Below are 13588 nucleotides of genomic sequence, written 5' to 3'. Positions count from 1 at the left end.
TTGCACTAGTTTTTGCTCACATACCTGGACAATGCATGTACAGTATATGATCTAAGGTATTATGTATATAGCTGTGGAATTACATGTATTGCTTATTTTACTCTGCCTCTATATATTGAAGAGTTTTAAATGTGTTTCCCACCTCTGTAGCTGTGTAGCAGAATATCATCACAGAAATGTGTGATACTGTTGATTGATAAACAATAGTTGCCACTGATGAAACACTACCTGGATTTTGTATTTGATTCTGGTCTAATGAAGTTTGAATCTTTATTTTAGTGCTGAATACACTCCTGTACGGACATGCTGAAGGTGACTAGTTATCTTTTCTATATTGGCTGATTATGTTTGTCCTATATGTCTCTTACTGTATCACTCTTGATCACTTGTTTTTGCAGTTGTGTTTTTCCATATATGTTTCATTTTACTCAGTGCACATTATGAAATGACTGGATTAGTGCTCAGTTGTTAAAGGAAGCTACTTGGAAAGCATAGCTCTGCATGATACCACTGACTTCACCCTGGAATAAGTTTAGTGACTGTGAAACTACTTTAGTGTGGTTCAATAAAATATCTTTATTGTCATTTTAACAGGTACAACGAAATTGAGTGCAGTCCTTGTTCAGTGCAAAGCATCTGCTGAGGTAGAAGATGCGCAAATAAATAAAACTACTGTATACATAATGACACTAAAAACACATGGGAGACGCACCCATACATTCATACATTCACAGTCAAACAAATTGCACATAGCCCTTTGACAGAGGTAAGTGGTGAGAGTTATGTTCAGGATGCACTATTCACTGCACTTATGGCTGTTGGATAAAAGCTGTTTTGTAGTCTGTTTGTTCTGGTTTTCATGGACCTGTATCTCCTGCCTGATGGCAGTAGTTTGAACAGTGTGTGACCGGGGTGGGATGAGTCCTGTACGATGGTTTTGGCCTTTTTGAGACAGCGGGAACTGTGAAGTTCTTCCAGGGAGGGGAGAGGGCAGCCAATGATTTTCTGTGCTGCCTTTGTGACCCACTGAAGCTTCTTCCTCTGTGCCACAGTGCAGCTTGAAAACCACACACAGACAAAGTATGACAGGATTCTCTCAACTGAGCAGCCATAGAAGGACACCAGCAGTTTTTGGGGGATGTTGTTCCTCCTGAGAACTCTCAGAAAGTAAAGTCCTTGCTGGGCCTTCTTCACTAGCTCAGTGGTGTGTACGCTCCAGGTCAGGTCCTCCATGATGTTGACTCCCAGGAAACAGAAGTTGAAGACCCTCTCCACACGGGTCCCACCTATGAGCAGTGGCTGGATGTCCGTTTTCTTCCTCCTGAAGTCCACAATGAGCTGAAGCTATGTAGAAAAAGCTGCTCAAACTGCTTTGTTAGAAAGATGAAATGAACAAAACCTTATCTAGACCCAATACAAATGATGAGTCTGTTACCTAAGTGATCATTTTAAAAGGGCAGAATTATGGAGAAGAAGATCACTCTGATGAGGGGAAAGAAGCAACAGGTGATACAGTCTCTTACAACAGTCTGTCTGTCACTGACTCATGTTGGCAGTGACATGATGTGTTTGCTGCCTCATGCTGTGTTTCTTGGTATTCCCTCTGAGAGCTGCAACAGTCACAAGTTGCCAAATGCTTCACAAACAGATGGCTGACAAATTATAAACCAAACTAAAGTGTCTTAAATAATCTAAGAATTTGTAAGTCTTTGAAAAATACAATCCTCCATAATAGTTTCAGTGCTCTTTGGCATAATTTCTTTCTTTAAACGTTATTACTCTATAGTCTCTATGTATGAGTAATACAATCAGTGTTAACTGTATCCAGCAGCTCTGTGAAGTTATTGTTACTATCACCAAGTTTAGCAGCAACAGTATTACTTATTTATAAGCCATGTTGATATGATCATGTTTTGCACTGTGCATGTATGATGTATGAACATAAACTCAATCTTATTTTCAGGTCCTGAACCTTTAAACCTTGACTGACTCAGTCTGTGATTCTTTGAAAGTGTCTCTCTCACACAGCTCAGTACACATTGTAATCTGAGGAGATTTGCTTTAAATGACAAACTATCACGAAAACAATCAGAGAAGAAAAGTGAGAAAATATGGGCTTAGTTCAGCTGTTCACATCAAGAGATTCATATAAATAAAAAAAAAAAGTTGGTTTTCACAAAGAACCATCAGACATATTTTCTCTGTCAAAGCCAAATACAGGACTCGACCATAAAAACAACCCGTCCTGTGTTTTCACTGCAAAGCAAAAATCCTGTAATTGTTTCACTGAGCGAAATAGGTAAATACACTTTTACTCAGTGCGTTTACATGACACTCAAGAAAACCGAATTACTGCGTTAGTCTGACTATGAACGGATCTTTAAGATGCATGTATACACCTTAGTCTGACTAAAATCGGACCGGATCGGATCTCTCATAGTCGAATTACACCACGTTGATTATTCGATTGATAGTCGCATTACTCCTGCATGTATACGTTTCCAGCGGATCAGATCGGATTTTGCGTTCTGCGTTTCTCCGGGGCCGTGAGCCGGAAGTAGACGGACAGCGATAGCGGTGGCGGCGGCGGCTTTCCTCCGAAATCACCGCAAGAAGGAGCGCCACAGTGCACCTAGTTTGTGTAATTATCATGTACAACATAGACGAAGTGTACAAAGATGTAGTTTCGTCTCTCTCCTCGTACGCCATCTTTCTTGAATGCCGAGGCAGCTGGTGACGTAAAGAGGTCAGCCGGAGGTGCCCCGTTACCACTAGTTGAAATGGGTACAGCGCCACCTAGCGTACCGGGGAATGACATGCTTTCGGCCAGTAATTCGATTTTCTCACTGGCATGTATACTCGGATAATTGCAGTTGTCCGATTGAGTAGCAAAGTCGAACTATGGCTGTAATCTGACTAAGCTGTGCATGTAAACGCACTGACTGCTTCCTCAAATCCTCCTTAATGTTGAATGTTCGTGATACAGTTTAAAAATATATTTCATATTGATGTGATATCGCTGCTAAATAACTCATATGTTGTCAGATAACTCATATATTCTTTTGATTGACTGTATTAATAAAACATCTCTCTACCTCTGTTACATAGGTGCTAATGCAGTCCTGGAAGTTCCTGAATACACTTGGTTTGAAGGAGACTGGGTGACTCTGCGCTGTAAACATCGAATGACAACTTATATGATGACAGCTACCTTTTTCAAAAATGGATCACCTATTGAAATTGACACAACCCATTGGTCATCCACAACAGGAGAAATTACCATTTATCCAGTGTCAGTGTCAGATGTGGGCAGGTACAAGTGTAAGATGGCTGATGGGACAGAATCTGAAGAAAGAGAGCTGAGAGTGAAAGGTAAGAAGCTGTCTCACTGTGATGACAAAAAACATTATTACTGTTTTAAATGCTGCACCAAGAATCCAAATAATACGTCACAAAAAATCTAATGTCCACATGTTAGCTTTTATGAGTTTTCAGTTAAATTTCACTTTCATCCAGTGAAGAATATTTTTTTCAGTAAATTAAACTATTACCTCATCATACTTACACACTGAAGTCTTCAGTTTCAAGCATATTTTGTCACAAGGGTACAAATCAGTTCATTAAACAGTAAGATTTCCTTTGTGTAATGTATTCACAATGTTTCCTGTTTTTCTAAACCAAACAGCAGGTAGACGTAGAGTCACACTGACAGCAGACAGGACAATCATACCACTGGGGGGCAGAGTGACACTGACATGTTCTGTGGAGGATCCTGCTGGATTCAAATATCAGTGGTACAGGCAGACGTCAGACTCTTCTGGAAAAACTTTTCTTCAGACTGAAAATGTTTATGAATCAAACAGAGTTATCTCACAAGTAGGCAAATACACCTGCAGAGGATCGAGAAGAGTCGTCACACCTGAAAGTAATGCAGTCATCATTGAGGAAACTGGTGAGTTTAGTATTTTCTAATGGAAAAAACAACCTACAGTCTTTATGTTGTTAAACAATGACCAAAGTGTGAAGGGAAAGTGATTGTTAGTCATGTTAGTCCAGTAACTCTCACTTTTCTGAAAACAAAAGAAAGAAACATCTTTAAATCTCCTTCATCATGTCAACAATGGGCTACTGGTTTGACCTCCTTCACTTTGTTAACAGAAACAAAATTGTATTAATACCTGGAATTGGTTCAGACACATAGAGCTGAATGTAGGATTTGTGAACTATTTCCTTTGACATCAAACACTGTTCTATTACTGTGTTGTTTTGTCAAATACATTTAAACAATTCTAAATAAATCTTTCCTTATTAAGAGCTGGTTGGCCAATGTTTGGAGGGTCGGCGGTAGGGCTGGGCGATATGGCCTCAAATCAATATCACGATATATTGAGCAACTCACCTCGATAACGATAAATGAACGATAAGTAACCCCCCCGTGTATTTACAGAAATGCCACTTTAATTGAAGCTTATATGGCGAAATTTCAGAAGCAGGACCACACCTCAACAGCGCCAACTTCTGATATTCCTATAAATAACCACCTGACCCTCTCCTCGTCTTCGTTCTTGTATTCTGCGCCCCTCCCCCCCACCCAATTTCTCTCTCCCTGTTTCTTCTTTTCTTTTCTCTCCTTCGTAGGACCACAAGGGGGTCCTTCGCTGCCCGAGTGCAGCGGCAGATTCTCTACAGAACTTCCCCACAACGCACTCGAAGAGCTCGAAGAACTAAGATCTTCAACGTTTTGTTTTCTCTTTCTTTCATAATAAATCGTTTAAACGTATCTTGTTGAAGGTGTGGTCCTTGCTAGTGAAAGGACTGTAAAACTACACTGTAGTTAAGATTTATATTATTTATTTAGTAGTTACACGTGACTGCCCTGCCTCGGAGAGCAGAGCTGCAGCAGTCTTCATTAGGAGGAGGACAGTTTTGTTCCAAATCTCGCCCCATCATACGTGACTACACACGCTGCATACGTAGTACAGCCGAGCGTCTTAAAGGGACATGAACATACCGGTTGCCTACCTACACACACAGCCAAACAAGACAAAGACGAGTTTTTTTTTTTTTCGTTTATCGCTCAGGCCTAGTTGGCGGTTTGATCGCCGTCCTTACATTTGTGTCATGGTCGTTGTGTCGTTGGGCAAGACACTTCACCCACCTTGCCTCGTGTGAATGTGTATGACGTATGATGTTTGAGGTGGTGGTCGGAGGGGCCGAAGGTGCTGATTGGCAGCCACGCTTTGGTCAGTCTGCCCCAGGGCACCTGTGGCTACTATCGTAGTTTACCACCACCAGTATGACTGTGTGTGAATGAATGGAACCTGGAACCCTGTCAGAGCGCTTTGAGTGTCTGGAACAGTGCCAGACAAATCCAATCATTATTATTAGTGGAGGCGGCTGGGAAAACACACAATCAGCATGTTGTGTTGGGAGTTAAACATTAATGTTATTAATGCCAAAATCACTACATGTTTTTAATTGAACCAGATTTTAAGCAAAACAAACTTTAAATCCTGATGATGAAAAGGTGTTGATGTGTTCATAAATGCATTTCCCAAACCATATATAAAAAAAGTAGAATCCCGCCTGCATGATAAACCAGACATTAGACACAAGATTAACGAAGAGGGAAAATGAACTAAACTCAGTGCATCCTGTGGAAGGCTGCTAGTATTTTGGGCGACTGTTGTTAAACTCTTAAAGCTCTCATCCCTTCAGCAGCTGCTACTGTTAAGACTTCTTGGCAATTAACTGACCTTTGAGTAGTTTCTACTGATTTCAACAATATTACTGGTGTGTTAGTGATGAGTTGGTTTTGAAATGTTTGCTACAGAACAGAACAACATGCATTCACATAATGAAAACAGTGATTATAACAGAAGATGATGGCATTTTATTTGTTCAGTGTTTAATCCTGTTTGAATCCTAACTGTGTATTTTTATGTCAACAGTTTCCAACAGGGCCACTTTGACCCTTCAACCCAACTGGCCTCAGATATTCAGAGGAGAGACGATCACCCTCAGATGTGACATCAAAGATGGAGGAGACACTGAGTGGACGTATGAATGGTTACCAGACAACTTAAACACACCTCCAACACACAATGAATACAGGAGTATCAGTGTTACTGAGGCTCACAGTGGAGAATACAGGTGTAAAGGAAGAAGAGACTCATATTCCTCAACAGAGTGGAGTGATGTCATCACATTGACAGTATCATGTAAGTTGGACGATCTGTCATTCATACTGAACATGTTTTAATGTTTTCATGAATCTAAATTAAACAGCAGGAAACTTTTCTCTCCAACAATAATGAAGTCGCTTAAATTAACTGAATGATTTAAAAAAATCACATTTCATTGCAACAAAATATCTGAAAAGCAGCCAGTAATCAGAGTTCTGTAGTTTTTCCATCAGGAACGACAAAAGCATCTCAAATAACTTCCAGGCTGGAATGATGCTGCACTTTAACACTGTTCTCCACAGTAAGAAGGTTCTGGGTGTGAAAGACTCATTCAGCCAACTGGTTGAGTTAACTCAGGTTAATCAGCAGTCAGGTTAGTTCAGATGAATCACTTGAGTAGTCTACACTTCCTGTAAGTGATAGTGTCAGTGGTTGTCTGTGTTATGTGTTCACTCTGTGATAGACTGACAGTCTGTCCAGGATGTAACCTCGCTCTCATCAAATGTGAGCTGGGATAATCACCCTGTGAGCCTGCAAAGGACCTTCAGCTCTTCTGCATTGTTTGGTCTCATGTCTCTCATCTTTCCGCGTGCCTGGTTTGTGGGGACACTCCGGCAGTAATGAAAAAGTCAAACCTTGATCGTCATTACAGCGCGAAACATGCAAAACTGGATGTGTTGAAAGGACGCGTGAATAAAGTTGCCGCTATTCGAGTTTGATTGGCCAGTAAGCAGTTTTATCCAATCCGCGAGCGGACCAGGACAACGTGACGCAGGCTAGCTTCGTCGTGAGTGAGCTAATTGCTAAGAAGCTGAAACCTCATGCCGAGGGGGAATTTGTGGAGTGCCTCGATGACGCTGTGGAGCTGCGCGTGCCAGAAAAAAATCAAGCCGTCCCAAAGTGTCAGTTTGTCTCGAAGAACCGCCTCAGATCTGATTACTGACATGGCACAATACACTGAGAAATCATTGAACGATACTGTAAGAGACTTCCAGTTTTTCTTTTCAGATTATGAACTACTGTCCCCCTGGGCACAGATGCCACTTAGTTCGCTCATGCCTCGGGCCGGCTCTGGTCATCTGACATCATTATGTCTCACAAAGGAGAAGCAGTTCCAGCCATTGCATTAGGTCACACTGATATGATAATGATACTGATAAGTAAGTTTCATATTTCCACCTCAGATTGACAGTAGACAACCTTATAATGTACCTCAGATCATTTCAGAGCATTCTAAAGTGGAAAAAAAAAAATACAGCCCTCTCAAATCTCATATCAGCTTCAAATCACTCGAAAAATGACATCCACTCAACAATTTCACCTCGGATTCATAGTAGACAACCTTATATGAGACAACTCATATCTGTCATTTTCGAGTGATTTAAAGCTGATATATGAGATTTTAAAGGGCTGATTTTTTTTATTTATTTTTTGACATTAGAATGCTGTGAAATGATTGAGGTACATTATAGGTTATCTACTGCTTAAACTACTAAACATCAGTGAATATAAAAACCAACAGGAACAGACAATTAATTGGATTAAAACACTAAGATACACTGAGATGGATGAAACTTACATTGGCTAAAACATTAATTAATGGTCATGATATTTATGTTATTGGAATTAAGTTAAAAAGGCCATACAAAATTATGTTGTAAGCTGCTTACCTTCAAAAAAAAAAAAAAAAAAAAGCCCCTGAGGGACGGTATGAAAATTTAAATGGCCCTCGATAGGAAAAAGGTTTCCCACTATGCTCTATGGGGTTCAGGTCAGGCGAGTTTGCTGGCAAATCAAGCGCAGTTATGTCATGGTCATTGAACTCAGGTTTTGGTACTTTTGGCAGTGTGGGCAGGTGCCAAGTCCTGCTGGAAAATGAAGTCAGCATCTCCATAAATCTTGTCTGCAGAAGGAAGCATGAAGTGCTCTAAAATGTCCTGGTAGACGGCTGCGTTGACTCTGGACTTAATAAAGCACAGTGATGACTCCAGCAGATGACATGGCTCCCCACATCAACACAGACTGTGGAATCTTCACACTGAACTTCAGTCATCGTGGATTGTGTGCCTCTCGACACTTCCTCCAGACTCTGAGATCTTGGTTTCCAAATGAGATGCAACATTTGCTCTCATCGGAAAAGAGGACTTTGGACCACTGAGCAACAGACCAGTTTTTTTTTTCTTGAGCCCAGGTAAGACGCTTCTGACATTGTTTGTTGTTCACGAGCGGCTTGGCAAGAGATATACAACATTTGGAGCCCATGTCCAGGATCCGTCTGTGTCTGGTGGCTCTTGATGCAGTAACTCCAACTTCAGTCCACTCCTTGTGAAGCTCCTCCACACTTTTGAATGGCCTGACAATCCTCTCCAGGCTGCAGTCATCCCTGCTGCTTGTGCACCTTTTTCTTCCACACTTTTCTCTTCCACTTAACTTTCTATTAATGTGCTTTGATACAGCACTTTGAGAACATCCAACTTCTTTTACAATTACCTTTTGAGGCTTTCCCTCCTTGTGGAGGTGTCAATGACGGTTTTCTGCACAACTGTCAGGTCAGCAGTCTTCCCCATGATTGTGAATTCTAGTGAACCAGACTGAGAGACCATTTAAAGTCTCAGGAACCCTTTGCAGGTTGTAATGTATTGCTGAAAGAACCTCACATGAGCACAGAGCTGAACTGTGTTTACCTTCCACACCGCACGCATTCGTACGGTAGCCCGCTAGGACATACAAGAGTCATGACGTCACACAGCCACAGCAGGCGCAGTTATCAACACTGGTGCTTATGAACACAATATGTTACACAGGTGTTTTGGATTAATTAGCTGATTAGAGTGTGACACTTTGAGCCTACAATATTGAACCTTTTCACAATATTCAAATTTTCTGAGATTTTGAGTTTGGGGTTTTCATAACCTGTAAGCCATAATCATCAAAATTATGACAAATAAAGGCTTGAAATATCTCACTTTGCATGTAATTAGTCTAAATGATGTATTAGTTTCACCTTTTAAGTTGAATTACTGAAATAAATGAACTTTTGCACAATAGTCAAATGTTTCGAGTTTCACCTGTATGTGTCCAGTATTAATGAATTGATTCATTGTTAATATTAATTCAAATGTGAGTGTCAATTCAAGTTAACTTGTCTGTAGGGGCTGCACTATATCCACTGAAGTAAATCACAATGACATTAATTTCCTTTTTTATATCTTTGTTCTAAATCAAACAGCAAACAGACCAAAGGCTGAACTGAGGGCTGATGACATAGACATTCCTGTAGGGGGCAGTGTGACCCTGACCTGCTCTGTGAACCCATCATCATCTGGTTGGAAATACTTCTGGTACAGAGGAGAGAAAACATCTGAACCTCTGACCTCTCAACTCTCAGCTGGACCAATCAGAGTCTCAGAGGAAGGAGTCTACTGGTGCAGAGGAGGAAGAGGAGAGCCAGTTTACTACACAGAGTACAGTGATTCAGTCACTATCTACAAAAATGGTGAATTTGACATTATATGTTTAGAAGTTATATTTGTTGATTGATTAGAAAAAAGACATATTGTAGATCTCACTTTGTGTCGCTTTTTTGTTTCCTTACTGTGAATTCTTGAACATGAACAGTTCCAAACAAGGCTGTTGTGACTCTGCAGCCAAACTGGTCTGAAATATACAGAGGAGAGACGATCACTCTCAGATGTGAGATCAAAGATGGAGGAGACACTGAGTGGGAGTATGAATGGAGAACAACCAGCTCAGAAAAACCTTCAAATCAACATGAACACAGCATTAGATCTGTTTCTGCATCCCACAGTGGAGTCTACAGGTGTAAGGGCAGAAAGAAAAGTGAAAAGTCTTCAACAGATTGGAGTGATCCCTTCAAACTGACAGTATCAGACAGTAAGTCACATCACATTTCTTTCAAAGTGAAGATTATACAGTTCATTAACAGGTTGTTTTGGTTCATGTATATATTTAAAGTAAATCATAAGTATGTACTGATTGTGCAGAATGTATTCGATCCTCTATCAATACATGTCTTCATTCTGAAAAATCATTTTCCAACAGAAGACCAGTTTGTCCTCACTGTGTCTCCATCATGGCTGAGTGCTGGAGCCTCACTAACTCTGAACTGCAGTGTTAAAGATCAATCTGCAGGATGGAGGTTCTACTGGTATAAGACTGTTCCTGATCCATCAGACAACTCCTACAGCTATGATCTGCTACCTGGCAGCAGCAGTGGGACTGAACAGGATTCCTACATTGTTCATGGACAGACACACACAGCAGGATATGTGTGCAGAGCTGGAAGAGGAGATCCAGTGTATTACACTGATTACAGTAAACCTAAGTTTGTCTGGTCTGCAGGTCAGTCTGTTTCTATCTCTTAAGAAACCGATGTTATATCAACTCTGTTCATCTTTTTTCTAAATGATGATAAACATACAGTATCTTGGAAAACAGGATATTAATTTACTGTGGTCTTATGATCTTGTCTCTCTCATTAGCATCAAGCTAAACTTCACACCTTACTGGGTGGAATTTACCTGTTTGTTTCTGTCCTCACTCTTTAAAATAAAACAGAGAGAGATATATCTTGGCTAAAACTTTACTCTAATTAGCAAAAAGTACTTTTAGTCTGGATAATTACATTCGTTTTACTGCTTACAGCTGCTGTAGTCACTTGGTTGCCAATCACATAACTTACTCAGAATGGTAGCAAGAGCTCAAGGCAGAAATCCTAATTTTAAGAAAATACTGAACTTACTGAAGCATTTTATATCTAAAGATCTCTGTGCTCTGTTTGACCTCTTATCACATGTTGTTTTTCAGATTTTCACTCATCAGCGTCTCTCACAGTGAGTCCTGACAGAGCTCAACACTTCACCTCTGACTCTGTCTCACTGAGCTGTGAGGGAAACTCTACTGAGTGGAGAGTGAAGAGGTTATCACCTGAGGACAGATACCTGTCAGACTGCACCATCTGGGGGACAATGACTGGATCTACATGCAAACTAAAGAGAAACAGATGCAGTGGTGCAGTGTACTGGTGTGAGTCTGGATCAGGAGAGTTCAGCAACGCAGTCAACATCACTATACAGGGTATGATTTTATTATATTTTGTTTTTCTTTGACTTATTATTTCAAACATCCCATTGTGTGTTGAGGAGTACAGTACACTGACATGTTAAGAGTTCTGCCCAACACTCTGCTTCATGATCTCTCTGGTAATTAATTGTTTTCACTTCATGAACATAGTTAAGTGTTTAATCACACTGTGATTTTAAAGTCCAGTGTGAAGGATTTAGTGACATTTAGCTGTGAGGTTGCAGATTCAGCAGCTGAAAGGGTTCTTGAACAGTAAGACACACAAGGTGTATGAAGATAAAACGTCAGATTTTATGATCTCTGTTAAATCAATGAGAAAAGTCAAAGAAAAAAACCCAGTATGTATAATTTCTCATCTCTCTACATCCACTCATTCTCATGTTCCTCGACCAGCTGATCTCTGACTGAAACCTCGTATTCTTTGACTGTTTAACAGATAAAAATATGATCCTGCTGAGCCCTGCCCGTCCTGTGACTGAGGGAGATTCTGTTAGTCTGAGCTGCAAATTAAGAAGACAAACATTTGACTCCATTGTGTTTTTCTATCACAATGAGAAACTCGTTCAAAGTGACACCAGATGGGACTTAAATATCTCTGCAGTGTCAAAGTCAGATGAAGGATTCTACAAGTGTCAACACTCAGGACAAGAGTCAGCACAGAGCTGGATGTCAGTTCAGGGTGAGTAGGATTAAAATGATTGCTGCGTTTTCTTTACGTAAACTCTCTGTTTTGTGTGTGTGTTTGTTTACAATGGTTAATGTGACACAACTGTCATATTAATAGAAGCACTTTATAAATACAGAGTTTGAAACATCCTATATAAGTTTATGAACAGTTATTATGTGTTATTTATTACAGCAGCGTCCAGGCCTGAATGCTCTTCATTTCCTGTACTGTTGATTGTTGGGATGATTTTTGGATTCGTTCTTATTATTCTTCTGCTCCTGTTGTATCGCTACAGACCTTCAAAGGGTGAGACCTTCTTCTTCTATTATTAGATGTTTTGTGTTTGTGTTGAATTGAAATACAGACACATTCTGATCTGATGAGATAGAACAGCAGTACAACAACTCACAATACAAAACCATGTAACAACAAATCTTCACCTTTTTTACAGATACATGCTTCAACAGGTTGGTGCAAAACTGTTTTCTCACATTTTGAACATAACAGCAAAACATTCAATGTTCCTGTTTATCAACTGTTTTGTATTTGCTTCATGTTTTAGGCCGATCCAGTCTGAGAGCTCCAACACAGATCAGAATGAGGCTCAGTGCAGTACATACAACTCTCCTCCACAAGGTAAACATTGAAATTAATCTCATATACTTAAGATATATATGCCTTTTTTTTTGTATCATTTAATTAAAAAGATGACTCTCACTGTGTCTTGTTTCCTGCTCTGTACGTGATGTCTGTCTGTATGAATCAATCAAACACTCTGAAGACACTGAACATGGTACAGTTTATACCTTTTATTAACATGAACAATACATCAAAAATGCAACCACTGAATGTTTCAATAGAACTGATTCCAAGTGATCGATATAAAATCCTGTAACTAAATATGTACATTTCAGTTGCAGGTGGATCCCAGGACGCCACATATTCTTTAATTGAATTTAAAACCTTTGGGAAGAAGGGTGAGTACTCTAAATACAGGAAGTAAATAGAAATATCTTTAGTGTAAGAAGTATTGATTTATATTTTTTCTGTATGGATTCATGTGATGCAGAAGATGGAACCGTTTTTTCTGAAGTCAAACCGGGATCATCTCTTGGTGATAATGCTGCCGCATATCGCCCATATTCTAATGACATCTTCCACAGCTAATTAAATGGATACAAGCCAGAATAACATGTCAGAAAGCATCTTGGGTAACCCAATACTTTTGTTTTTTGTGGTTTTCTTCCAGGTCTGTAAGAAGAGAGGTGGAGAGGAAAATTGTTGATGTGGAGGAAATTCTTATTTCCCCTCTTAGAAAAGTGAACAAACAAAAGAATAATCAACAAATGATTGTCTTTTGTGTTAGAATAGTGAAAAAGAAAAAATAGAGAATAATAGAGTCAATCTGTTTCAGCTGAAAGGTCAGCGCTCTTCACATCAGGGCGTTCTGGGTGAGTCTGACAAAGAGCTACAGAGAAAGTCTCAGTTTATAGAATACTATGATAATAAGACACAAAGGGAGGTTCAGAGCAGAAGATGAGACGCTGTTGAAAACACCTCAGTACCTACGGTGAACTGATAAGTGTCCTGAGAACAGAACGTTTATTCTGGACCAACACAGTTCCCTTAAATG

The 13588-nt window shown here is 39.9% G+C and overlaps 1 protein-coding gene across 1 annotated transcript in view; it reads left to right on the top strand.

Annotated features, from left to right (window-relative positions):
- LOC115589408 (obscurin-like) overlaps positions 1-13226 on the top strand; it is a 68374-nt gene extending 55148 nt beyond the window's left edge. The window contains exons 9-12 of the mRNA XM_030430250.1: positions 12518-12591; positions 12737-12748; positions 12870-12932; positions 13205-13226. Of these exons, the coding sequence (XP_030286110.1) occupies positions 12518-12591; positions 12737-12748; positions 12870-12932; positions 13205-13212 (157 nt within the window). The 3' untranslated portion in view covers positions 13213-13226. The remainder of the gene's footprint in view (positions 1-12517; positions 12592-12736; positions 12749-12869; positions 12933-13204) is intronic.
- The last annotated feature ends 362 nt before the right edge of the window (positions 13227-13588 follow it).

This window comes from Sparus aurata, chromosome 10 (assembly GCF_900880675.1).
Source record: "Sparus aurata chromosome 10, fSpaAur1.1, whole genome shotgun sequence".
NCBI classification, from domain to species: domain Eukaryota; kingdom Metazoa; phylum Chordata; class Actinopteri; order Spariformes; family Sparidae; genus Sparus; species Sparus aurata.
This window is presented reverse-complemented; position numbering and strand designations above follow the sequence as displayed.